General features: G+C 42.3%; 1 protein-coding gene across 2 annotated transcripts; it reads left to right on the plus strand.

The window, feature by feature from the left end:
* Positions 1-2,213: 2,213 nt before the first annotated feature.
* LOC311031117 (adhesion G protein-coupled receptor E1-like) lies at positions 2,214-7,903 on the plus strand. 2 transcript variants are annotated; one of them, XM_084037236.1, is made up of 21 exons: positions 2,214-2,334; positions 2,425-2,556; positions 2,794-2,940; positions 3,027-3,152; positions 3,310-3,453; positions 3,600-3,746; positions 3,812-3,958; positions 4,044-4,081; positions 4,366-4,446; positions 4,627-4,656; positions 4,755-4,917; positions 5,004-5,117; positions 5,451-5,626; positions 5,705-5,911; positions 5,996-6,199; positions 6,285-6,526; positions 6,611-6,677; positions 6,997-7,088; positions 7,240-7,399; positions 7,496-7,561; positions 7,742-7,903. In XM_084037236.1, the coding sequence occupies exons 1-21, from the start codon at positions 2,253-2,255 to the stop codon at positions 7,793-7,795; spliced, it is 2,619 nt and encodes an 872-aa protein (XP_083893362.1). In that variant the 5' UTR covers positions 2,214-2,252; the 3' UTR covers positions 7,796-7,903. The 2 variants fall into 2 exon arrangements, 1 of the variants encoding a protein (XP_083893362.1); XR_014599044.1 differs by lacking the exons at positions 7,496-7,561; positions 7,742-7,903 and having other exon boundaries at positions 6,285-6,524; positions 7,240-7,325.
* The last annotated feature ends 17,733 nt before the right edge of the window (positions 7,904-25,636 follow it).

Here is a 25,636-nt window from a genome sequence, read left to right on the forward strand (position 1 = left end):
CAGTCGAGAGGAAACGCAGGCTATAAATGTTGGTTCCTAGTAAGTTAGCCGCCACTCGGCTTTGTTTAGCTCGCGGGGGCTCGGGTCGGCCATGCTTTCCATCCAGCTTTACTGCGCCACAAGAAGAAAACATAACGAGCACCACTGAGCAATCAACCTGTCCATTTCAAACCACTTTAAGGAATTTTATTTCACTTCTGAATTCCTTCAATGCGGGGAATTTATTTTGAAAGTATTTACCGGAAGTGTTTCTTGAGGTTTCTGCAGCAGTGCCATGCGTTACGTGGTTTGGGTGTTAAATACGATTCTCATGGATACTGCCACTCGTTCTTACTGTTGATACTATTATTGATATCTCTTAAAAATAATTAATTAGTAATTATTACTGAAGATTGTTCCTCCTGATATCATTCGTCTCATTAATTTAGTTGTCTTGCTGCAGTTCCTCACTGTGACCGCTGGGGGTCAGTGTTGGAATTCAGTATGCGCCGCAGAAGTCGTTTGAAAACAAAGTGTAGATCATTAAATTGTCACAAACAATCCATCTCTTTTCAAATGTTTGTCGTTCACTTCAGTCGTTTTGTGATTTGCTGGAAACAAGGACAGACATCACCCTCCCCCCCCCCCATTTGAAAGCTTATTTGCAGGCATTTGTTAGTTAATGACAAACAGCCGAGATGCATGGCATGTTACAGTTTTACAAGACAAATTGACATGACAGGTAAAATAAACACACACACGCACAGTCTCTCTCTCTCTCTCTCTCTCTCTCTCCCCCCCATCTTGACACCTACTCAGAAACTTTGGACATTTTAGATGAGATAAAACCCCCCAGAGGTAAATGTACATTTTTACATTTTTGCTTGCTATTTCCTAACATAAATCTATATGGACCATGAAGCTAACACAACATAAGCAACACATAACATTTAACACAAAAATATATGACAACGAATATACATTTTACAATTAAAAAGTGCAGAAGCTGCATAAAATATATGAGTGAGAGTTTTTGGCTTTGAACGGAGTTAAGTTAATGTAATGTACAGAATGACACTTAGAAAATAAAAGAAATAATGCATGTTTTGGGAAAGATCACACTGGTTCTCTCAATCTCAGTATATTTATTTTGTAAAGCTCTGAAGCTAATCTTTTCTTTTTCAAACTACAACTAATTGCTAAATATGTCCCTTTAACATGTGCCTTTAATTTTATTTATGGGATGTTGTTTGGGGTGGTGGATGGTGATTTATGTAAATGAAGCCGTGGGCCTCTCGGAGCTGTTCCCTCCCCATGTCTTGACGTGAGCTGCGTTACACTTAAGCATTTCCATCACACGAACCTGTATTTGCATCCTTGTCAAACCTTGTGAAAACAGTTTTTGGATGCAGTGCAAATTGTCCAAAATGTACGTCTACACGGCTTTAACAGTGCTGATTGATGTTTTGTGGAGTCTGACCTGTCATGATGAACTGCTGTGCCTTCTTTCTTCTCCTGGGTGAGTTCATGCTTCATATGGTTGATAATGTGTGACTATTATAATGAATTCAACTACCTAGAGACTGTTTACTTACTGCTGCACAATTATTATTATTATTATCATTATTGTAAAGAATAAAATGAAGAATGAAATAAAACTGCTGTACATTTTGGCAGTATGTTGCTTCTGCTCTTATAATTTTAGGCTTCAGAATACACCTCATCAATATCATCAGCACCAGTTCAGCATTGACATGTTTCCTCTTATAGCCTTGCATATTAATCTCACACACATTTTAAGATTATAGAAATGAAGACATTAAAACAATAACTCTTCTTATGCCTTACAGGCTCCCTCTTCATGCCGGGCCGTTGTGTTTTCCCTAAAGGTAAGAACGATGTGCACTCCTAACATAAACATAGTTACAGGGGGAATATGTTCATTATTACTGACATATGGTACATTTTTACTGTTTCACACAGGTTCTTGTGATGGATACAAAAACTTAACGGACACATGGCGCAACTACTTATTTGATTCAACTTCCTTTGTTGGCTTCTCAAAGGACGACACATTTCTTGCTGGGAAGTGGTGGCGCTTCACAGGGCTGGGTGGAGACAGACTTGTGCAAAACTGCATATCATACAATCGTGGTGGTTTTTCTTACAACATCTACTTCCCGTTTTCATATCCAACTACTGAGTCTGAAAACGAAAGAACAGGGACTGCATATGGTCATTTTAGTGGCAACTGCCATTATTATTCCATAACAATGAGTGTGGTCCTCTGTCCTGGAGGATTCTACATATACAAACCATCAAGTCACCCACGCTCCAATATAGGTTACCTAACATGTAAGGAATTAGTACTCAGAGACCTACCTTTATCTTTTTGCCATGAATATCGTGTGTCTAATTGTGTGTGTGTTTGTGATCACTGCTTAGATCATCATGTGTGTGACACAGACTCCTGTGGACCGCTTGCTGAGTGTTCAGGTACTGGAGGTTGTGTTTGTGTTTCTGGGTACGAACGCCCTCCCTCACACCTACCCACACCCGATTCATATGGTTGTGTTGGTAAGTTCATTCTATTTCATCTGACCCGTAGTAAATCATCATCGTTTTAATTAAAGAGACAGGTATTTCCCTCTTACCTCACCCGGATCTAGATTGTTTTGGTGTGAGTTGTCCGTCTGCCGATTATCTTGAGTACACATGTAGTTTGGATTTCAGGGTGAAATGTCCCTTTAAGATGTTTCATTAATTTCAGTTCACTTCCCACCTTAACCTCTTGTCTGTAACGCGGCTTGGCAGACATAGACGAGTGCCAGAAGACGGCAGGAATTTGTGGTTCTTACGCCGAATGTAACAACACCATTGGGGCGTACGTCTGCACCTGTTTGGATGGATTCAAAGCAACCGACCCAGCGTTACCACCGGGGACGTCCAATGCATGCACGGGTAATGGATAAAAGTCTCCCTGTCAGTGTTTCAGCTGCAATGACGTTATGCAGTATGGGCTGACATTTTTCCTTCTTTGTTTATAGATATCGATGAGTGTCTTGACAACATCTGTGGGGATGATGGTACCTGTAGCAACAAGCCAGGAAGTTATGATTGTGAATGCCATACAGGCTACCATCTGGTACCCGACGCAACTCCTGTTTGCCAAGGTCTGTTTAACACAAATCCCAGTACCGGACTTCCTCCAGATAGGCCACCTTATTCTGGAAGACCTTTTTGTTTAATCTCAGTGCTTTTATTTTGTAGTAATATAACTATTTTCCCCGCTTATTTTTGTATTTACTGGGTTAACTTATCCTCCCTCAGATATCGACGAGTGCTTCAACTCCACCGTCTGTGGCCCCGAGTCTGTCTGCACCAACACGCCTGGAGCTTACACCTGTAAATGCCAGCTGGGGTTCGAACCCACCCAACAGGAAAAGGAGCCCAGCGAGGCCAACATCTGCATCGGTATTTCAATGGATGTTTTTTCAGATTCAAGATGGGTTTTTTTAAGCCTCTAGGAGCAAATGGAAAACTGCGACTTCAATTGTAACTTCTAACACAAGTGACAGGTCCCAGTTTATTGTTTCATTCGTGCGTCTTGTGTCTGGCAGATGTCGACGAGTGTGTGGAGGATGCTACCGTCTGTGGTCCCGATGCCAACTGCACAAACTCAATCGGATCGTACATCTGCACCTGCTTCTCTGGTTATCGGGTGAACGACCCCGTGGTGATAGCCAGCACCGCTAACCCGTGCACAGGTATGTGTGATCTCTCTGTCACAAATGTACCTCTTCTGTGTTTAACTGTGTGTCTCCCTCTCCAGATATAGACGAGTGCAGTGAGACACCTGGTTTATGTGGTAAGCAAACGGTGTGCACGAATGCACCGGGGACCTTCTACTGTTCTTGTCCTGATGGATTCTTCCCTTCAACTGGAATCGTGTGGACATTAGGAGTCTCATTTTGTAAACGTGAGCTCGCTTGCTTACAGTGTAAATCGTTAACTGCCATATCCTGATGTGCTCACTGACTCCTTTCTCCTCGCTGACTCAACAGGTATTCAGGACATTTTAGATGAGATAAAACCCCCAGAGGTAAATATCGCCAGCCAAGTGGCACAACCATTTTCAAAACTGTGTGTGTGTGTGATTTGCTCTTGTTTGAATCTTATTTAAACGACCTGTGCCTCAGTCAAATACGTTCCCTGTAGTAATAGTGTCATCAGTACTTCGTATGCATCAGTGACTTTAAGGTGTACAGCTAGCCTGTGCCGTTCCCCACACACAGACCTTTGTATATATTCTATATGAAAATGACTGCAAATTACATTCCAGCTCATCACATTAATGATGAGGTCATGTTTGTGTGTTTGCTGCAGGGACAGACAAAAGAGAGAGCTTTCCTTGGCAACATAGACCAACAACTGAAGGACAATGATGGCATTATCTTACCAGAAGCAGTGAGTAGAAAAGAAGGAGATGTGGCTTTAAAAATGTATTTCCATCATAGATCATTCGCCACAATAATGATCTATACAGTTATGGTATTAGTTCTAAAATCAAAGATTGGATGCTCAGAAGTTTGATCAACATTATGTGTTCCCCCCCCCCTCTCTCTGTTTCGTGTGCTTTCTCTACAGACGGTGACAAACAGCTTCTCAGCATCGATGGTACTCGTTGTATCGTCCCCTGAGGATGCTTTAATCACACTTTTTGTGTTCCCATCATCAGTCAGGTCCAGTTATTAAAAACGTTTTTAATTTTGCAGGAGGTGTCAGGGGTCGGGCCACGCGCCAGGTCAAGCAAAGTGAGTAGCGATGGAGACGGGGAGACCGGCAGCGTGATCCTGGGCATCTCAGACCGCTTAGTGTCGGCCATAGTGCAGCCGGGTCGGAACCAAACCAAGAGAACCGTGAGGAGCTCCACAGTGGGTAAGAAAGGTTAATGCGTGTGACTGGATGTGTAGCTGGGTGGATCGTGTCAATCTGAAGACTGATCACACATCATGATGTGTTAGATTTAAGTCTAGAAACTGTTGGGCCTGGAAGCAAAAATACAGAGAGCTCTCTGCTAACAGCCAGCGGACACACCATGGACATCAACCTGGAGAGTTTGGCCCAAAACAACAACGGTGAGATAAAAACTATTATAAAAGATTATGGAAATGACCCAACTATACAGTGGTGCAAAAAGTGTGAATGCACTATATGTGGTGCATAGGGGTGCCGCACCAGGGGGGCACCGAGCAATGTTAGAAAAACCCCCACATTTTTGGGGTATTTTCTATATTAAGCTGCTGTTGGACATTTCCAAATAATTTCTGCACTCCCTTCATGTTACATAGAGTTATACTAGAGTGCAACTATATAGATAGATCCCTTTGTACTACTGATCCACAGATATCCTACTTTTGAAGTATCAGATTTAATTTGACACAATGGGCCTGTTATGTGGATGTTTCCAGGTTCTGCAGCAGCTGCCTTCATGACATTGAATGGGATGGAGAGTCTCCTTAGCCATCGCTACTTTGAAACAGAGAACAGGACAGAGATGTACTCGGATGTCATCACCGCAATCTTACCCTCGGTGAACAACACCAACCTCACCGAGCCCGTCAACTTCACCATCCACCACAAGAAGGTGATCTATCCCATCTCCCTATTGATGTGACACACACAGCTCCCTATCATTCAACCCATCTCTCTCTGCTTTCATCAGACGGTACCTGAATCTGGTTTCGTGACCTGTGTCTACTGGGAGGACAAAACGGAGGAGGCAGGAGTGGGAGAAGGGAGTGACGGACGAGGAGAAAAGTCCATGCGTTGGTCCGTGGAGGGCTGTTGGGTCGCATACACCAACGAAAACTACACCGTGTGCAGCTGCTCCCATCTCTCCACGTTTGCCCTCATCATGCAGATAGGGGAGGTACTGCAGATTTGTGTGTGAATGTACATTCGCTCATACAGGTACCCCCCCCCCCACTCATCACAGCGTGTCGTGTCTTCTCAGCCTCCGCCGGAGGATCCTTTCCTCGAGTGGCTAAACCGAATGTGTGTGATCGTCGGACTCTTCTTCTTCGCGTTGGCCATCTTCACCTTCCTCCTGTGCAGCTGGAACCCCAAGATCAACAACACGGCCCGTCTCCAGCTCTGCCTCAGCCTCTTCTTCTCCCACCTGCTGCTGCTGTGGAACGATGAATATGCTGAACAAGAGGTACGGCAAGTTGTCTCTCTTCTTCGCTGAGGCCATTTCCGGGAAGCGTGTCATTGTTTTCATGCTACATCCTGTGTCTCCACAGCTGGCCTGCACCGTCATGGCGGGGCTCCTTCACTTCTTAGTGATAGCAGGTTTCGTGTGGATGCTGCTGGAGGCGCTCCAGCTCCACCTGTTGGTCCGGAGACTCTCCAAGGTGCAGGTCATCCAGAGAGATGGCCTCCCCAGGCCGCTCCTCTACCTGGTTGGCTACGGCGTTCCTTTTGTGATTGTGGGTATTTCTGCACTGATATATTCTGATGGGTACGGTGCTACCGAGGCAGAGGTGTGAGTAAGACAAGCAGTCGTACCTTACATTCACACTGTCCCGTCGGTCTGCACGCAGGCTGAAGAGAGTCTTGTTTGTTCCAGGTGCTGGCTCTCCAGACGGCGCCATTTCAACTGGGCTTTAACGGGCCCCGTGATTGCTATCCTCGGAGTGAGTATGTTGTATATTGTGATGGGTAATTGCATCCCGTTTACTTCAGAGAGAAATTTAAGGAGCTCAGTCTGGTGTGCTCTTGACCTCCTCTGGAACAAATTGTAGTTGAGTGAAAAACAAGCCAACGTTCACTTGAACGCTGACTTTGGACAAATGTTACAAGGTGATGGAAGAAGCTCTCTCCAAAGAAATTCACTACTGACCAGGACGTGCAGTTGTTATCAGCTGTGGATTAATGTTTGCCTCCTTTCTTTCTTGGTTCATTATGCTTCTATATCTCAGCTCAGCCTCTGTGTCTTTTCTCTTCTTCGTCAAGCTTAATTGGATATTGTTCTGTGCTACTCTGTGGAGTCTGAGACCAACGCTGGCCAACATGAAGAGTGATATTTCTCAATCCAAAGACACCAGGTATGTTTAGGAGTGTCCGAGACTCTCATATGTAATGTATAATAATATATAAATACTGTGTATCTCAGTAATTTACTTACATTCATCACACGGTACACATACGAGGCATCGGTTCTTAAGATAAAAACTCATTCAATTCTCACGGTTACAGGTTGATTGTGTTCAAGATCGTGGCCCAGTTTGTCATACTGGGCTGCACTTGGATTCTGGGTCTGTACCAGTCAAATCTTTTCTTCAGGATCCTTTTTATCATCCTCAACTCCCAGCAAGGCACCTTCCTCTTCATCGTCCACTGTCTGCTCAACAAGGAGGTGCACTCTTTATGCAGATACGTTTGAGGCACTACTACTTCTTTTTTCAACTTTATAAATCTAAATGAGATGTATTTTTCATTGTTTTTTTTCTAGGTTAGAGAGGAATACATTAAATGGCTGACGTGTTCTGTCAATAAGCACAACGAAAAAGGATCTGTGGTGAGTTTTAATAACCATAAAGGAACCACTTTATTATCATTTTAGTATACCTCTTTTTTTTTGGGCTTTGTAGCCATTATATGACTAAAATAGTATGCTGGAATAATGATTTATGTAATGTTGCATGCCTCTCATGTTAATGATATATAAAAAAGAATATGAAACATGTATTTTCTATAGAAAGATGCTCCATCAGTCTCTGAGGACTTGGACAAGACTGAGGAGACAGGCTGATGGCGATCGACAGAGAGAGGAGAAATGCAAACCTGATCCAGTCTGTACCATTAGGCATATCATTATTTTACTGTGGTTGTGGAACCAAATGCATGTGTGTATGTATCTACTATTTAACAATACCTGAAATAAATGTCATCAATATTGCAATCACTTTCCTCGTTTAATGCAGGTTTTTCTGTTTCGTTTTATGGACGCTTTTGTCGTCAGCGAGAAACTTACATAATTACATACATAATACATAATAACAATATAGCTTTTGTTTTGAGTAGCTGCTGTTCAACCCGTTCTCACCTGTGTGGAATGCCACGGCTTCCTTGCAACTAACTCCAATGAGCTGGGTCTGCATGACATACAGACAGTATTTTCTAAACTCATTTGTATATTTTAAGTGCTTTGCCTAATGAGTCCATAATAAACCTCTGTTGCCTCTGAGTTGTGTTTCTACACCCCATATCTCCCCAGACAGGGAAGGTATTGATCATAGATCAGCTGTTGTCCACTAAATCGAGCTTCATTCTTAACATAAACTGGGTTAAAATGACCAGACTATTTCTGAAACAAAGGGGTAACTCAAAGACCAACATTAAAATGACATAATTACAAATAAAACCAAATAGGACAATTTTTCAGTATAAATTTTGTGGTAATTAACAAAAAGAAAAGTACTAACAAACTAATGTACTCTAAAGAAATGAATAAAATCGCTAAACTAGATATCCTAATTCCCCTACGGTGTGACGACTAGTTGGTACATTCTAAATTGGCCACTTCCTGTATTTAAGAGCTCTGCCTTTGGCGGCCATCTTTTGCTCCGGACTGACATGATGCCCCTCCAGCGGCAGCGACCAGCAGCGACGTCTTCCTCACTGGTAACTCCAACAAATAGGATTTAGAATGATTTATGGAAAATGTATTCATAAATTCGACTGTACAGACGGCCCATTTATGTTAGCAGATTTGCATTGTGCAAGAGGTCAAAAGGTCTCAAACTCCATGAGGAGAATATGAACTGTTAAGTGTAGTAAAGAAATCGATCCCCATGCATGCTTTTGTGTAGTGATGGTGAGATGAAGCCTCTTGAAACATCAAAGCCTCTCAGCCAGATGAACCACCAAAGTGGTTCGACCCCAAAGCTTCAAATATGTACGCTAGGGACACCTAGTGGTGAATGAAATTATGAAGAAAGTAAAAGAGTTTCCAGTCAACCTAACATAAGATGTTTGCTATATGTGCCGATCCAACATCAAATCATTTGAGAATTAAAGTCATCTTGGTGATACATGTGTGTGAGTGTGCCTTTCATAAATAGTTCTGAACTCAAGATAGAAAATAACTCATTTGATAAACCACAGACTTGGATTTGAACCTACAACACTTTGATCATGTGTCTCAGTCCTTAGACACTACACCACCCGAAACATGAGATAGGAGTAATACTTATAATGATATATAATAATAATAATTTGTAATATAAGTAATGGACGCATGGGGGTGGATCGTTGTAGCTCTATCCTAGATTCGAACTTGCAACACAAGTCCAACTTCTTAACCGCTACACCACTGCCTCTTTGTAGTATGACCAGCAGTAGAAATAATTACAATAATGATGTATAATAATAATAATAATAATGATAAAGTGATATATTAGTCAAAGTGGTAGGCCAACACTGCAATTCCACCTTGGATTTGAACCTACAATGCTTTGATAATGTGCCCATTTTTATAATAATGATGTATAAGAATATATAAGAATAATTAATAAGAATACTGATAAGCCCACAAGTTAGTATTCGTGTATGAGGCATTTTTATAGTCATAATGTCCCGCCAATTGTAAACCTGTATCACCGCGGTACCTGTATCGCGAAAAAGTAGCCCGAAACGAAGCCTCGCTCGTCATATGCTACGTCGTTTTGCCGAGGTGAATCAGATCTCGACACGGAGCTTCGTTGGGGGAGGAGCCGAAATTCTCGACACATGCCTCGAAGCCTCGACGCAAATCATAACATCACTACTTTTGTGTATCTAAATGAAATCTAAGTGAATGTGTTTCCCCATTGTACGGAAATGAATGGCTATGACTCTGTACTCCAATGACCAGCCTGCACTTGACCTTTCAGAAACAAGGTGTCTGATTTTGCAGCCGTCTATCCGTTTTGCTAAACTGTGGTGTATTGATTGCCCTGTTGCAAAGACTCGGGTGCAACAAAAGCTGTTTAATGCCGTTTTGTGGTCTCGTAATCCCAAAGCGCTGTAATTGGTAATTGTTTAGAAAGTTGCTGCTTTGTGCATTGAAGGCTCTTGACGTTAATCATTGATCCATTGAAGTCGGTAAGTGTAAAGTGGAATGATTTTCATTCCCGGGAGCTAATGGATGTGAAAGACTCTCACATTGTGGAGCTTGTTCAATGATATTTTATAAAATAAGCATGATGTCTTTATGTGTAATTAGAAAATGACATTACTGGCAAGTGTTGCACTTATTACAACGACTAAAAGAGGCGAGTGTAAAATAATGTCATGTAGTTTGGTGTGATGGATGGGTCCGTTCTGACAATCTAGATTTAATCCTCAATTTATAATAGTGGCCGTATGGATGCTAATGATATTGAGGGTCAGAACATCGCTGCTCTCAGACACGAGGCGTCTGGTTTGCCAGCTGTCTTCTTCTAGTTCAAGATCAATTAATTCTCAAAACACTGAAAGTCACCGTTTCAGTGTAAAGGCTGCTTCGCTGGGCGGTGACGGCTGTGACCTCCATATCTATTTTATTGTTGCTATGGATATAATTTCTTCCCTAATATCCACATAAATGGGAGCTGATGGGGGTTTATGGGAGAACGTCTGCTACTTCAAAGCTGCATGGAGAAGGTCAAAACTCCAGCTCCACTTGTAGTTTATAAAACAACTTTATTGTTTAGACCAACACGTTTTGGCTTGTTTTTATCAGTCATAATGAAAACCATTAAAGACCACATTTAAACGGGATGGAAAGGGTAAAAGCACAACCAATTGTATCCCTCCATCATATATCAGCCAATCTACAAAGGTGGGTTGAATCTTCAGTACAACTTTGACACAAGCTTTCATCTGGAGGCCCATTAGTAACAAAGAGCAATTCTTTTTGTATTGCTCTAAAATCGAAGAGGCCTTCAACACCACCAGAAAAGAAATGGACATTTTTCTTTTTTTTTGCATTTGCTTCAAACCTTTAATAACTCTTTTTGGATGTGGATTTTCCAATGCCGACTTCTGACAGCCAGAATATCTTTGATGAACTGCCGCGCCCCGACACTTGGACTGAGTGAGTGAATTCCTGATTTTATTCATTATCTGTCAACGCTGCTGTTTTTTAAATCAAAGATAAGGTTGTTAAGACAGAACATGATTTATTTTAGTTTAAGTTCTGAGATCTTAAAAGACATAATTCCGATCAAATGATGGCTCTGATGATTCATGCCTTTTGAGATGAGCACCATCCATTGATTTTTGTTGAAATTGTTTATGGGTTTTACAAAGTTTAGAAACTTCTCCTTAACACTCCATCTTTTCCCCTTTTCTTAGGCCTGCTTCTCGTCCATGTTTTCCGGTACGGATGATATTCACTTACATCAAAAGTAATGGGTGAAACAACCATTAAATCATCTTAATTGCTGATGTTTTCTCGTTCCTTACAGATTCCTAAAAAGGGGCTGCTATGGAAACTCTGGTCACTGAAGTATTATGTGACAATGGCCCATGTTATTATAAGGAACTCATGTAAATAAATACATTAAAGGAGTAGTGGCATGGACGTGCACCCTCTCCACAGTATTCGGGAGCAGGCGATGCCGTCCACCTCATCCTGTCTCTGGGAGGGAAGGTGCTGCTGAAGTCTCATCCAAAATGACACGACTGTTATTCGGTGTTATAGAAACTCAACTGACTCATTCAGATGGCTGCTGTCCAATTACTGCTGCCACGGGACAACCTGGGAGTATATGCAGCAGTCATTATGACACATTGAAAGAATCCTTCTATACCTCCTTTAGACAGTTCCCTTCTTTGTCTGTATTTTTTTTTTTTTTTACCATCCAGTCCCCCCTCAGGTAGATGCGGTTAGCTCTGTCAGCACTTTGGCTGTAGCTTGCACTTTTATTGCTGCAAGCACTGTTAGCTGCAAGCTGCCGGCTCAGCCGTTGCTTTGTGGAGTCATTTGGAGGCAATAGAAGTGCTCCCAATGTGATATATTGGACAGGATGTGGAAGATTTCACAACCCATGAAGTTATTATATGGTTGTATTCTGATGATTGTATCTCCGTTTGGACCACTATAAGTGTCACCCAGACTCTTGTGGACCACATAAGTGTTTAGATATTGGTGGTTCTAGTCATGAAATCCCCCCCCAGAACACCTTCCTGCACCAGACGCATATGGTTGTGTTGGTAAGTACATTATATTTAATTTCAATGGAGGAAAATGTTTTTTTTTTATGGAGAAAGCATGTACATTTCTTTAATAAAATATAAAATAGACCACCCACATGTCAAAATTTTATTTTTAGTTGTGTAGCTCTATCGTGTCTACAGACCCCCTTGATAGCAATGATATTGTGGAGAACGTGATGGATGATTTTAGCACTGAATTGTCTATTTATGGGCTGATTCTACCATGTTCAGTGTTTTGGGTGTGAAAGGGATGAGCATTCACTGCAGTAAACACTGCAGATTTTTAAGTATTTGGTTTGCAGTCAGACTGATACTCATTTCTAATTTATTTCAACAGGAAGATTCACCTCCTGGTCTCAGGAGTTGGACAAGCCTGAGGGACGGACAGATAAGGGGAAAACGATAAATCCTGATCAAGTAGAGAAGAGACAAAACTGTCTGTATAAAGTCGTGATTGATGTCTTTTATAAATGATAGTTTAATGAATGCAAAAGGTGACATATATCAACATGAGTGTCTGTCTTTAGTAGATCATTGTCTCTCACGGTAGTAGCCGGCCGTCTTCATTGTCCAAGGACTCAAAGTATGGTGAGAGCTTAAGTGCCAATCCTTCTCCAATGTCAGCTTAATACAATAATTCATGTTGTATTGACATTATCAAATAAAATTATATACTAAATACATTTTAGATTGAAGAAGTTAAGGTCAAGCAGCGGCCTAGAAAGCTTGTAGAATGTCAACTGTGTCCTTCTAGCATATATTAAATTACCATAAAAGATTTATGTAACGCATTAGGGCTTAAAAATATATAAATATATTTTTATTGAACGAATCCCATAATAAACTATCTCTCCACCTAATTAATTTGCTTGTGTCCGGGGTCTTCCACAACTTACTGACCACAACCTCAGTCTTAAACAAACGACTCCCTACGAAGTAAAAAGGTTCATTTCTCGGTTGCTTCCTTCTCTTTCCATCCGTCTTGTATTTACATGACAGCTGGGACACTTCCAAGTGAGTCCGACTTTACAAGGCAAATTCAAGTCACGACGACACCAGGCAAATTCTCTCTCATTTACATTCATCTCATCTCTTTACATTAAACTTAAATGTTATTAGGTTTGTAGCTTTGCTGCGTCAAACAGGCCTCTATGAGACATGCGTGTAATGTATGAATGAACTTGTATAAAGTTTATATTTACAGGGATAATGTGTATTAATCAATATTACTGCGGGAGTATTGGCAAAGTGACAAGTGGAATTAAAAATAAATGACAGATGTCAATGCTCATAATTCATAAACTAGGTTTCGACCAGCAAATTTAAATCTTTAATGGAACGCCAATGTTGGAATAACTATCTGTCAACGTCGCAAATGTTAATGTAATTAAAGTGACTAACCTTTAGATTATTTTTAAATATTACTTGTTGCATGATAAGGCACACGTGTTTTTCTATACGTTTGGTTTTTAAGTTATTATTTTGGCCTTTATTGAGATAAGACAGCAAGAAAGTGGACCAAATCTGATATATTGTCCATGAAAATAAAACAAACTGATCTGAGCAATAAACCCGAACTAAGCAAGTCTCGCAGTGTGAATGTAGCTGAACTTTGTCACACAGTGTTTCAGCAGCCTGGTCTGATCTCTGCAGTGGGACCCAGCATGAAACGTGTAAGTCAAAAACAACATATGCTGGTGTAGTTTCCCTTAACTACCACTAGATGTTACCAAAGAGCCACGTTTTACTGATTGGACCTTTTAAATGTCTGGTGCTCTGATCCCCTGTTGACTGCATAGCTGACATAATGACTGTTACTCGCTGCTGGCGTTATGCATGAACCTATATCGGCATGAATGTAACAACCCTGCAAATAACAGAATCTCTGAATTCCAGGGCAACTTTGCATTGTTTTATTCATAAGTATTGGATCTTGAGATATGCTTTGTTTTTCACCACCTTAATCTTCTCCTTATGCAAATAATATTGGATTAATCCATGTTGTGTTCACAGCAGCACCCTTCTCAGCCTCCAGTTGGTGCAGAAACCAAAGTTTATTAATCTGCAATATTTATGATGCAATAAGATTGCATTTTTTTTTATTACATCGAGTGTGTATTATAAACACCCTGTAACATTAAACACAGTGTATGTGTGTGTGTGTGTGTGTGTGTGTGTGTGGGGTCCTGGAGTGTAAGTGTGCTTGATTCCGTTTCCATGGGTGCACTTGGATTGCAGGAGAGACATTCAGATTGCTGTTTAACTATGCGTGGTGACAGTAAGGATCAGCTGGAACTCTTGCGCTCCATCTGCTCGGGTGCTGATTGCATCCGAGTCGAGTCTTGTGACGATGCCCTCAACTCTGTCCAGGCACGAGTCCACCGACGCAGCCAACATTCACACTCTGAACACACACTCGCCATGTAGTCACCGTCTTCAACACGGAATCCATCTAACAGACATTCTGACAGTTTTTCCACAAGCGTGCGCCACTGAGAAATCTATAAATCAGCTTTATTATGGCATAAATGTTTATATATCCTTCAGTGGTGTCAAATGGAGTCAAAACATTTCTAACAACCAACAGACCGGGCAGATTCGACACATAAATCAATAATGTGTGCATATTTTCTGAGCTGGAGCTGTAAAAGGAAATTATGTTAATCAACTGAAAACAGAGATGCATAAATAAAAATATTGTCAAGACACATTAAAATATATCTCCAACCATTGTTAGAGGTAATCCTGCTGCCACGGCTCTGACGCCTCCAAAAAAAAGGGATAACTGACAGGAGTGAAAAACCAGAGAAAACAGTGCTGAGGGTTAGCTTTAGTGTATCTCACTCTTTGCTCCTCTCCCGCAATACTATACTTGGTTACCATGGAAACACACTTGGGGCGCTTGAGTCGTGAGGCCAGTCAGCTAAGATACCTCGTCCGTCCAGTAAACAATCCTGCATCCGAATGTGTTTCCCCGCATGTGAGGTTGTCGAATGATTGGGATGTGAGGTGAGGTAGTGTGACAGGACCAGGGGCCGGGACGGAGACGGCAGCAGCTGGGACGACGGCATACTTCACTCCTGGTGAAAGTTTCGACGTTTCATTTCACTGATATCTAAGCAACGGATTCAGTATCATCATGTAAAGCCTCACTCTCCATATTTATAAATAAAGTGAGCACGTCTGTGCCTCCTACATCTAAACTTCACTGTCTTGTCTGCAGATTTTAAGAGCAGTCATTTCACGCCTGAGATTCTCATTATAATTATAGGAACCAAACTTAGACTCCATTTAGAAGACAGGCCTGATGAGCTGTATTGTCTGTGAAGACAACCTGTTGTAGTGTGTGTGTGTGTGTGTGTGTGTGTGTGTAATGAGTTGTATCATCTGCAGAAAAAAAAACACTCCTTTATAATTACATGCAGGCCAGAACAATCCTCGACGCCAACAGTATTTTCTTAATGAATCCACATCCATCGTGGTGTTTAGGATTATCATATAGGAAGCAAGAAGAAGAATGTGTAAATCCTCCGTTCTGTGCATTAATTCCATGTAATACCACTCGGTACAGGTTTATATATATATATTGATAGCGTATTTTGATACAGCAAATCTTGCAGTAATGCCAGCATTCTATCAGACAGTCACACTGAGCCAGACAGCAGCCTACACAACACAAGAGGACCAGACTTTCAACAACAGCCCACATCAGCTTTCCCACTATGTTCCCGTCTCATCATGAGCAAAAAAATGGATAAATGTCATTTCTGGAAGGAAACAAGACAAGATGCACTGAAGCAGTTTCCTCAGAAAAGTATAAAAAAATGAAGCAAAACTAGTAGAAAAGTGAGAGGAATGCACTCATCTGGAAAGAAGGCGCCTGAAATTAGATTCATTAATGGGGCAGCCGATGTCTTAGCCTGTCTTTATGACAACCCGACTTGTCTTCACACGAATAGTTAGCCTCACAAGAAGGATCCAAAATTAAAGTCCCTGGCAGTAATTTGAGAATATAACAGCAGCAATTAATTGTTTGGCTGTCAGGGAAAGAGTCTAATGCATCAAAGAGGCTTTGTACGTGAGAGTGGAGTTAAGAAATAGTTATTTATGACTAGACTGGATGAAGCTATTAAGGGATGTGGGCATTAGGTCCCATAAGACAAACAGCATAGCCTCAAACCTACACAAGAATGACGCTTATGAATGACGAGCCATGTCTTTACCTTCATATCGACCCACTAATGACCAGTCAGTCTGCCCTTCTGTCTGTTCAACACAAGACACTCCATCAAGTCTCATTAGAGAGAGCTATGATGTTGGGAACAGATGGATTCCTAATGATTTCTGTGACCCGACTGTTGTCTCATCCAGAACCACGTCAGGTCAAAAAACCTTCTCAAAATAACTTCATTCAAATAAAAATGTGGATATTCATGGTCCTCATTATGACGTGTTTCGCTCACTGTACCTTATCGCCTGCAATACTATATATTCCCCCACAGTTCAACCAGTTCATGCGAGGCCTTTAATTGTACCCGAAGTTCAAAGGTAAAGATGGAACACGAGCTTCTGGCCATCGTTAATGGAGGAAACACTCTCTCTCATTTAGCCTCCTCTTCATGTTTCACTCTTTCATCTATTGAGGCAATTATAATTAAAGAATAATTATGCGGTTCCACAGTAAGTAATGACTTTTGATGCAAGAAATCATCATTATCCACTGTTTGAGTATTGGCACAGTTGTACTTTTGTTTATGGTATACCAGTGTCGCTTATTGTGTGTGCAAGCGTTGGCGTTAACTAGTTCAAAACACATGACTGAACATCCTCCCCAGCAGCAATAGATAACAGATTTGTTAAGCATCATGCCAAGACAAGCCATTGTGCTCTTGCTTAACACTACAGGCACTGATAATGAGAAAATATTAATGAGAGTCTCAGTGCCGCATCAGTCTCTGGAGCTAATAGTCCTCCGCTGATGGAGAAAAGAGGAAGAGATGGAGGGAGAGCGAGTTAATGAGCTGAAGTGTACACGTGTGTTTGCATGTGTGTGTGTGTGTGTGTGTGTGTGTGTGCACTTCATTTTCTGAGTGAGAAAGACGAGGAGGGGGGGAAAAAACAGAAAACAGGCGAGTGAGAAATGATGAAGGGAAGAGTGTTAATTGAGTACGATCACACCTCCAACATATTCCTTCATGTGAACCATCACTTCGAAATTCCTCGATGTGGATGTGCAGCTCGATTCACAAAGTCCCCTCCATCTTTCATTCGTTTAGCTTCAAAGCCATAGGTGGAAGAAATCAAGAGGGGGGAGGAGGAGGAGGAGACCTAGGAGCTGACAATAGAATGGGCTTTGATCATGCAGATCTATATTGGAGCAATAATGCAAGACATTCATCTGTCACTGCCCCAAATCATTGCTTGTGGTTACAACATGCAGTCTTTTTTTTTTTAAATAATAATAATAATCCCTGTTTGTTGATGTAACTGAATCTGCCAATTTAGAATTGGCACACAATCCTGCTTCCTTCCTCTGCTCCCTCCTCCCACCCCCTTCTCACTTTTTACAGCAGCATCTGTTCATTTCTCTTACTGTAATTACCTCCAAGGCTCCTCATTGTGTGTGTCTTAAACGCCTGGGAAATGTTGGTCTCTGTTTGTCTCTGTCTCCCATGACGGCGTGACTATGCCCATTAATCATTCTCAATGATCTATTCAATATCATATCAATACCATTTGCTATTTATAGCCCCACCAGTAGTCAATGGAGGTGAATCCTGCCACCACAGAGTGAATGTGCAGGTATTCACTTCACAGAAATCAGCTGTAGAGGCAGATGATGCCCACTGCAGTTCAACCATGTTACTCTACAGCAGAGGTCTGTGCATCCTCTCTCTCTCTCGCTCTCTCTGTCTCTCTCTCACTCTCTCTCTCCCTCTCCCCCTCTCTCTCTCTCTCTCTCTCTCTCTCTCTCAGTGATCCTCTCCCGCCGCGCTGCTGAGCCTGCGACGTTACCAGTGGATGGGAGAGAGAAAAAAAGAATCTTTGCTTCAGCCAACGGACGCATCATTTTGGAAAGGAAATAAGTGAAGGTACTGTACAACAATTCCACGTTTCCATCTTAAGACTTACGATGATATCATTTTAAGTATAATTGGGTGCATCCTTGGTGTAAATACATCTACGGTGTGCAATGGATGCAAACGACGGCAGGGCGAGCATGCACCTGCACTACGGACTCCAACGCTCCGTTGGCTTGAGTCCTCTTGGTGCAACAGAAGCCCATTCGGCGGATTTTACGAGGGCATGTTTTTCTGTTTGGGGGTTGGCATCAAGTGCGACTTTGAGCCGACTTGTGATGTTGAATAACGACGGTAGAAGATTGTATTGCTGGATATTAAATCTATATTCCCCCCCCCCCCCCCCGTTTTTGCTACAGTTGCTTAACGTGATATGTTTTCGCATGTTTGGGTTTATATGCTTAACACAAGTGATTAAAATCTGTGGCCATAGATTTAAAGTGTCACATGAAAGCAGGCTGAGTATTTAGGTTCTGCGGGGAGAGGATGGACGGCACAGGACGCGCCATGGACAGATGTGAGAGAAGGGATTTAGTATCGAGGGAGGAATCACGCAGGGGATAAAACTGGCGATACGCGTGTGTGTGCGCGCGCGCGTGCGTGTGTGTGTGTGTGTGTGTGTGTGGCTTGTGTTTTTGACGGTGAATGGCCCAGCTTTCCAACAGTGTAGACCACTCTGTCGCACGACAGGCGCCACACTTTACCTGCAATGAGAGCTTCGGTGTCAGCTGCCGTTAGTTCTTCTGGGCTCGTGCTCGTGCGCGCGCGTGTGTGTGTTAGAGAGAGAGAGAGAGAGAGAGAGAGAGAGAGAGAGAGAGAGAGAGAGAGAGAGAGAGAGATTTCCTGCCAGCAGCAGCAGCAGCAGCAACAGTGTCCGACTACTGACCGATGGACCAAACAGATCCCTTCGCCCACACATTTTCGCCTGCCAGCACGAGAATATCACGTATAGCGTAACAACACTGTAAAAAATGGTTGGTCGTCGCGTTGGTTCCGTTCACCGGCATCGGTCTGTTGACAGACGAAAGTGTCCATCAAGCCCTCATCGTGTCCTGAACGGCGCGCGGAGTGCAGCGCTTCAGCACCACGGACAGCGCATTGTGCTGACCGAGCGCAAAACGGCCTTTGGCGGGCTGTAAGCGCCAAGATGTGACAAGTGCATGCTTGAGCATGAGCTGCATGTATAATCCAGATGTAGCGTTTTCTTTTTCACTTAGGTGATTAAAACAGGAAAATTGTATCGACGAATCAGGGATTGAGGTCTGTATGGGAGTGTTTGGCAGGAATAAGAAAGATGGCATATTACATCTTAACATGTAGAACTAAGTGTTGAGTATTGGCAAACCAGCACAAAAAAAAAAACATGAAATTGATTTTTATTATAATGCCACTCATGACACAATTGGATTAAATATGCTTACAATCGAGTCCAAATTAATCAAAATAAAATGCCATTACATTTATTTCTGTAGCGTGAGATTAGATTCATTCAAATTCAATACAGATGTCAAGAAACCTGCTGCAGTCAACTGATGCCGCTCTTAAAATAAGCACTGCTGATCAATACTTAATAATTGCTTAATAAGTCCTCCAACAGGTTTTGTTCAAAATGACAGAAGGGGTCTGTAGGTTTGCTAAGAAGGTGGATTCCATTTTATACCATGTAGTTAATTTGCTGTCACTATAGTCAATACGGAAAACCTTTCCCAGTGGCTTTACCATCCATGGCTAAGCCTGGCCCCATCAATCACTGGCCTCACCCACTTACATTAAGGAGAAATACATAAGGAAAACATGTCAAGCTACAAAGCATCACATTACTTTATCTTCCTTACCACACCCCTTTGGTTTCCACACATTGCTTCGTTCTCCCTCCACTCGTTTGTCCCATTCTGCTTATGTCCCTAAATCCATTCTCTCCTGATGTTGACGATGCCTGATGTTGCCCTCGGAGGAAATGATGAGCAGTCTCCAATCAATCGCAATCACAGATCAGTGGTGTACGGGGGAAAAAGGGGAGAGGAAATCAGTCAGGGGGAGTCCTGAATAATGACCCCACCTTCCAAACCCACTGCCTTGTTTCTATGTAATCTCCAGTTCATCAGAATACTATTGAGCTACGTAAGCCATAATTCAGGGAATCCATAGCGCTGTCTGTTGGTTGCTCTCCAGAGCTGATGGATGTTATACTGCAAGAAACCTGAAGTGCAATTTTCTCCCAGCTTACTCCCCTTGTGTGAAAACCAACACATGCTAACGGATGATGTGGAGCACATCAGGTGAACTAAATAAGAAAAACTAACATTTGGATTCAGCAAAGAAAACAGGGGAATTACAGGGAAAGACATAACAATACAACAAAAAGTTATTTTCTGAAATGGATATGATTTTTTGTTGGTATATCAACAACATAATTTAGTCTAATAGGTGGCAGTTGTAATAAAGGTGAATAAAAACGTTCCCGCAGACTCTCTCTTCACAATTCAAGAATTGACTGGAATGTCTACCGGTTGTCTGGGCCGGTTGAGAGCCAGGTGGGCAGGAGCTTGAGTAGTTATTGAATAGTTGATAACTAGAGCCATTAGTGCCATTATATTTCCCTGACCTCAGTACACCGAGAGGCCAAGACACTTAGGTCCCCACCTAATTAATTTGCCTTGCACTCGGATGCAGGTCAAATGGATGATGGTACGTCCTGGTGTGGCGGGTTGCATGCAGTGATGGAATGCTGCTACTGTATACACCGATCATACGGAGAGTTTTGGAGGTATTTTAACTGTTTTGTAACATATTTTTTCTAGCATTAAAACACTTGTACATCCACGTTTCCTGTGTGAAAGCACATACCTTTAGAGAAAGGTTAAGATCAAATATGAAAAATGCAATAGTCGTGCAATAGTAATGTGCAGTTTGTGTAGTTTGATACTAATGGACTAATAAAGCAGACGGCGGTTGTCATTCACTATTACTCTCACTAAGTCCCTGAACCACAATCTTTCTCACTGTCAACAACCGGCTTTGTTGAGTTGTTGCCGTTAGCAACTCCATGTTCTAGATACGACGCATCCACCGGCGCAGTCTGGGAATTCAAAACGCGGGATCGAAACCCGCCGTGACAGGTTGACAGGTTGACTGACAAGTCGTTTAATACGTGGACACCAAGTTAGTAAGGCCATCGCTGCCGTAAAAGGTCTAATTATAACGGTTATGTAAGAAGAACAGCGGACTAATTAGTTCAATGATAAGTGTAGAAGGACACGAGGAGAGCACAGACCTCCACCAAGACCCAATGAAAATCGGACAGGTAGGTTTTTGTAATCCTGCTGGCAAACAAGCTGAACCAAACACATAATCTCTTTGGCATCTTCTTTTCTTTTCCTGTAAGGATCGTAAAGAGAAATATCCATCAACATCCATACAATTTTTGTATACAAAAATAAGGGCAAATCTTACACTGTCTGCTCATATGTTCCCAAGCACCGTCCAATCTCCTTAGCATTCCCCAGCAGCTCCACCTTCGCAGGTCTCCCTTTCCCAGCCACGCCCTCCGAATTGATTCCTGTATCCATCAGGAAGGATTATGCTAAGATCCTGAGAGGGATAACCCTTGGGAGACATTCACACTTGCTCACTCCTCCACATCACATCCTTGGCCACAGCACACTGCGCTCTCTTTCAGCCCAACAGCTGTTGCAGTGCTCTGCGCAATCAATACGACAGTCATGTTTCACAACACCCGTCACTCCTTCACTGCCAGGAACCTGTGGGAGGTCCCCTCGGGCAAGAGACTGCGAGAGATGTAATTCGCTGACGAGTCGTCAGAAATGCAACCGCTATGGCTGGTTTGTTCATTAGCTGTATGTTTGCGGGGCTTGAAAGTGTTGATGGGGGGGGGGACTGCTGTTTTATGTTCCATGGGAGGGTGAGATGTGCGAGGAGTGCAGTGAGAGTGGACAGCCGGAGGCTTGGAAAGAGGAGAAATCAGGGGAGAAATAAAGAGGAGGAAACATGAAACAGATAAAGACTACAGAGGGAGTAATAAGAAGTTATGAACCACAAATCTCCAAAAACACATTATTTCGTTGAATGGCAGGTGCTCTGGTAGGCAGGTATGAGCATCATACCCGTCAGCCTAACTGTGGTATAATTGAAGAGAAGGGTGATGGAAAATCGATGGAAACCAGTGTATCCCAGTGTGTTTCCAGCCCAGTGCCATGAAGAGCAGCAGAGACTCAACATGTGCGACCTCAGTCCTGCTTGAATCAAACTCTACAACTGATGGTTCATTCATTTGAGCCGAATCAACGGGCACACTCTTTTTCATCACCTTAGCAGCCACAGACATGGAAAATATACTCAATGTGGGAGTTGATAACCACCCTTTAGGAAATCAATGGAATCCAAAATACCAGTGTTCAATGAACCTACAGCAGTCTTTATGTCGAGGGCAATCATCCGCCGATACTGTATCCCGTCTCCCGCGCTAATAGATTCACAACTCGGTCCTTTAAGGCTGTAATTGGAGTGACAAAGTGGTGCAAAGTGACCTGACATTGACAAAATGTTCTTGACGGGGGAAGGCTGCTGAGCAGGAAGGAAGGGGCGTGCAGCCATGCGTGACTGGTGGAGGAGAAGGTGTTGGTTCTCTTGTGGTGACATAGTGGAAGCGGTGCGTACGTGAGCGCTCGGATGTGTGTGTGTGTGTACGAACACACGTCGCCCTTCAGTGCAGAACAATGTGTCATGTTGTTGACTGAGGTCTGTGAATAGCTCACGTTTACCCTCGATTGTTCACATGGGCGCAAACGCATTCATACAGACTACTGTTACGGTACATACAGTACTGTATGTTGCACGTGCTACATTAGTATTAAATGCTTGAACTGTTCCTTTGCTGTAATATGCTCCAGTCTTTCCTTTTAATGGCGAAAACACAGTGTACGACATAATCCCTTGGCATATGTGTGCTTCAACATTTCATTGAAGCTTTATGAGGCATATACCTGATAAATGACACTTAGTGAGATACATTATAACCAGGAATAATACATTCTTGGAATAATCAAGGTTCTGAAACTCTATAAATCTGCATTATTTTAGATTTCCATCTAAATAAATAGATATCATGCAGTCAGATACTTCTATATAAAGGAGGGAAAGTTAATTCAACTCCTCTGATCTCCTGTGAAACCAAGCATTTGGATGCATTTTGTTTTAATCAGGGAGCTTGACATGACTCATGCAACATGCAGCTGTTGCTGTTCGGGCTGCTATTTTCAGGCTGTTACTGCGGTGAACTATGCACTTCCACAGAATAGATTTAATCTTGTTTTCAGTGCACAGTAATGTGAATTTATTTAATACTAAGTCCGAATCAAAATCATCATCGGGCGTGGAAAATACCCCAAATAAAATAAAGATGTGGGAGTATGCAGTTTTTCCTTTTTATTTAATGAGTTTAAGGAATATATTAGTAGCACATCAATGATAACATAATTCCTGTGTGGTAAAACTTTGGCAGAGGAAAATAAAAGCAGATAAAAGTGGCAGCATTTTCTTTAATTCATAATCAATTTTGAATTGAGTTGCGAGCCCAAGAAGTGAAACTGAATAGCACAATTTAAATGAAATTAGATAAGCCTTTATCGATCCCAAGAAGAGAAATTCAGGTGTTGCGGTGGCACAAGGAAAGAAGTAATTACAGATAGAAAAAGCAAACAATTAATCCAAAAAAATAGAAGTAGGCTGGATAAAATTAAGATAAGAAGCAAGTAATGTCTGTCTGTCTGTCTGTCTGTCTGTCTGTCTGTCTGTCTGTCTGTCTGTTGGAGTAGTGTGTGTCTTGAGCATTTATTGAGAATCATAAATCTGATCTATTTCACATAAATTTGGTGCAATTTGGACACCAACACATTCAGTATTCATGTTGAGGGGTGGGGGGCCGTGGCTCTTTGGCTGCAGTTCAGTTTTGATCCTGGATATAGCCTGCTAATGCTACATGGATGCTGGATATAGCCTGCTAATGCTACATGGATGCTGGATACAGCCTGCTAATGCTACATGGATGCTGGATAGAGCCTGCTAATGCTACATGGATGCTGGATAGAGCCTGCTAATGCTACATTGGTGCTGGATATAGCCTGCTAATGCTACATTGGTGCTGGATATAGCCTGCTAATGCTACATTGGTGCTGGATATAGCCTGCTAATGCTACATGGATGCTGGATAGAGCCTGCTAATGCTACATGGACGCTGGATAACCAAACCTTTTGTAAACCTGGAGTCAAAGAACAGTTAGCCTACAGGAACCACTTGTGTAAGTGTTTTCCATCCTAACTTAGCCCCTTAACACTAATAACATTGCTGCTATCAAAATAACTCCACTTTGCATTTAAATCCCTCTCTGTATGTCCCAATGGCTAGCTAATGGCCGCCACGCTCCATGTGCTCATACAGCAGTTACGCTAGTTAGCCTTAACTAGCTGTCCTGACGATTTCAAAGGGGTTTTGTTGTTTACAATGTAGCATTATCAGAGAAAAGTCTTTATCCACAGGTGTGTAGTACTAGCTGGGCAGGATGTACAAATCGGGGAGGGAGGGAGTGACACGTGTTGTTCCCATGTAGCATAATTGAACTGATAAATGATATAATAACGTGATGTCATATAATTTGGATGTTCTTTTAGGTGCATAGACTCTCACACAGATTGGTAATCGATCCAACATTTTAGAAGTATCGGAGGCATTTCATGTCTGGGTACAACTCTAGATACAGCAATGGCACACAGTAAAAATCTTCAACACAGCCAGTAACTTTTGGTGCCCGATTACAGCATGTGAACAGCATAATGATATGATCCACCATCTTCGGGAAGAGCCAGACTTTGACATGAAGTCCAACACATGTAAACAGAACTGAGTTGCTGGTGGTTTAATGAGGTTGACAAAGGCTTTGCAGAAACCTGCATGTATACTATGAGGGTGTATCGGTTTAGTTAGTGTTCAGTGTGTGTGAGTGTGTGTGTGTACTGTGTATGTGTGCACACTGTGTTTGTGTGTGTTAAGTTAGGACACCATCTGCCATCGTCTTTGCTTTGTGCCAACCCCCTACCCCTATTAACCCACACCCATGCTCACGTACACAAAATCCTTTCGCTATCGAGTTTGATGAAGACGAGAAACACATTGCTGTGTGTGTGTGTGTGTGTGTGAGAGAGAGTGTGTGCGTGTGTGTGTGTGTGTGTGTGTGTGTGAGAGAGAGAGAGAGGGAGAGAGAGAGAGAGAGAGTGTGTGCGTGTGTGTGTGTGTGTGTGTGAGAGAGATAGAGAGA

This window comes from Eutrigla gurnardus, assembly GCF_963514095.1.
Source record: "Eutrigla gurnardus genome assembly, chromosome: 20".
NCBI classification, from domain to species: Eukaryota; Metazoa; Chordata; class Actinopteri; order Perciformes; family Triglidae; genus Eutrigla; species Eutrigla gurnardus.

Bases quoted from the DNA above. Each gene is read 5' to 3' on its own strand.
- LOC311031117 (XM_084037236.1), top strand. From the start codon at position 2,253: ATGAGTGTGGTCCTCTGTCCTGGAGGATTCTACATATACAAACCATCA. The intron at 2,557-2,793 runs GTAAGTTCATTC...GCGGCTTGGCAG, and splicing joins CGATTCATATGGTTGTGTTG to ACATAGACGAGTGCCAGAAG. The intron at 7,089-7,239 runs GTATGTTTAGGA...TCACGGTTACAG, and splicing joins TCTCAATCCAAAGACACCAG to GTTGATTGTGTTCAAGATCG.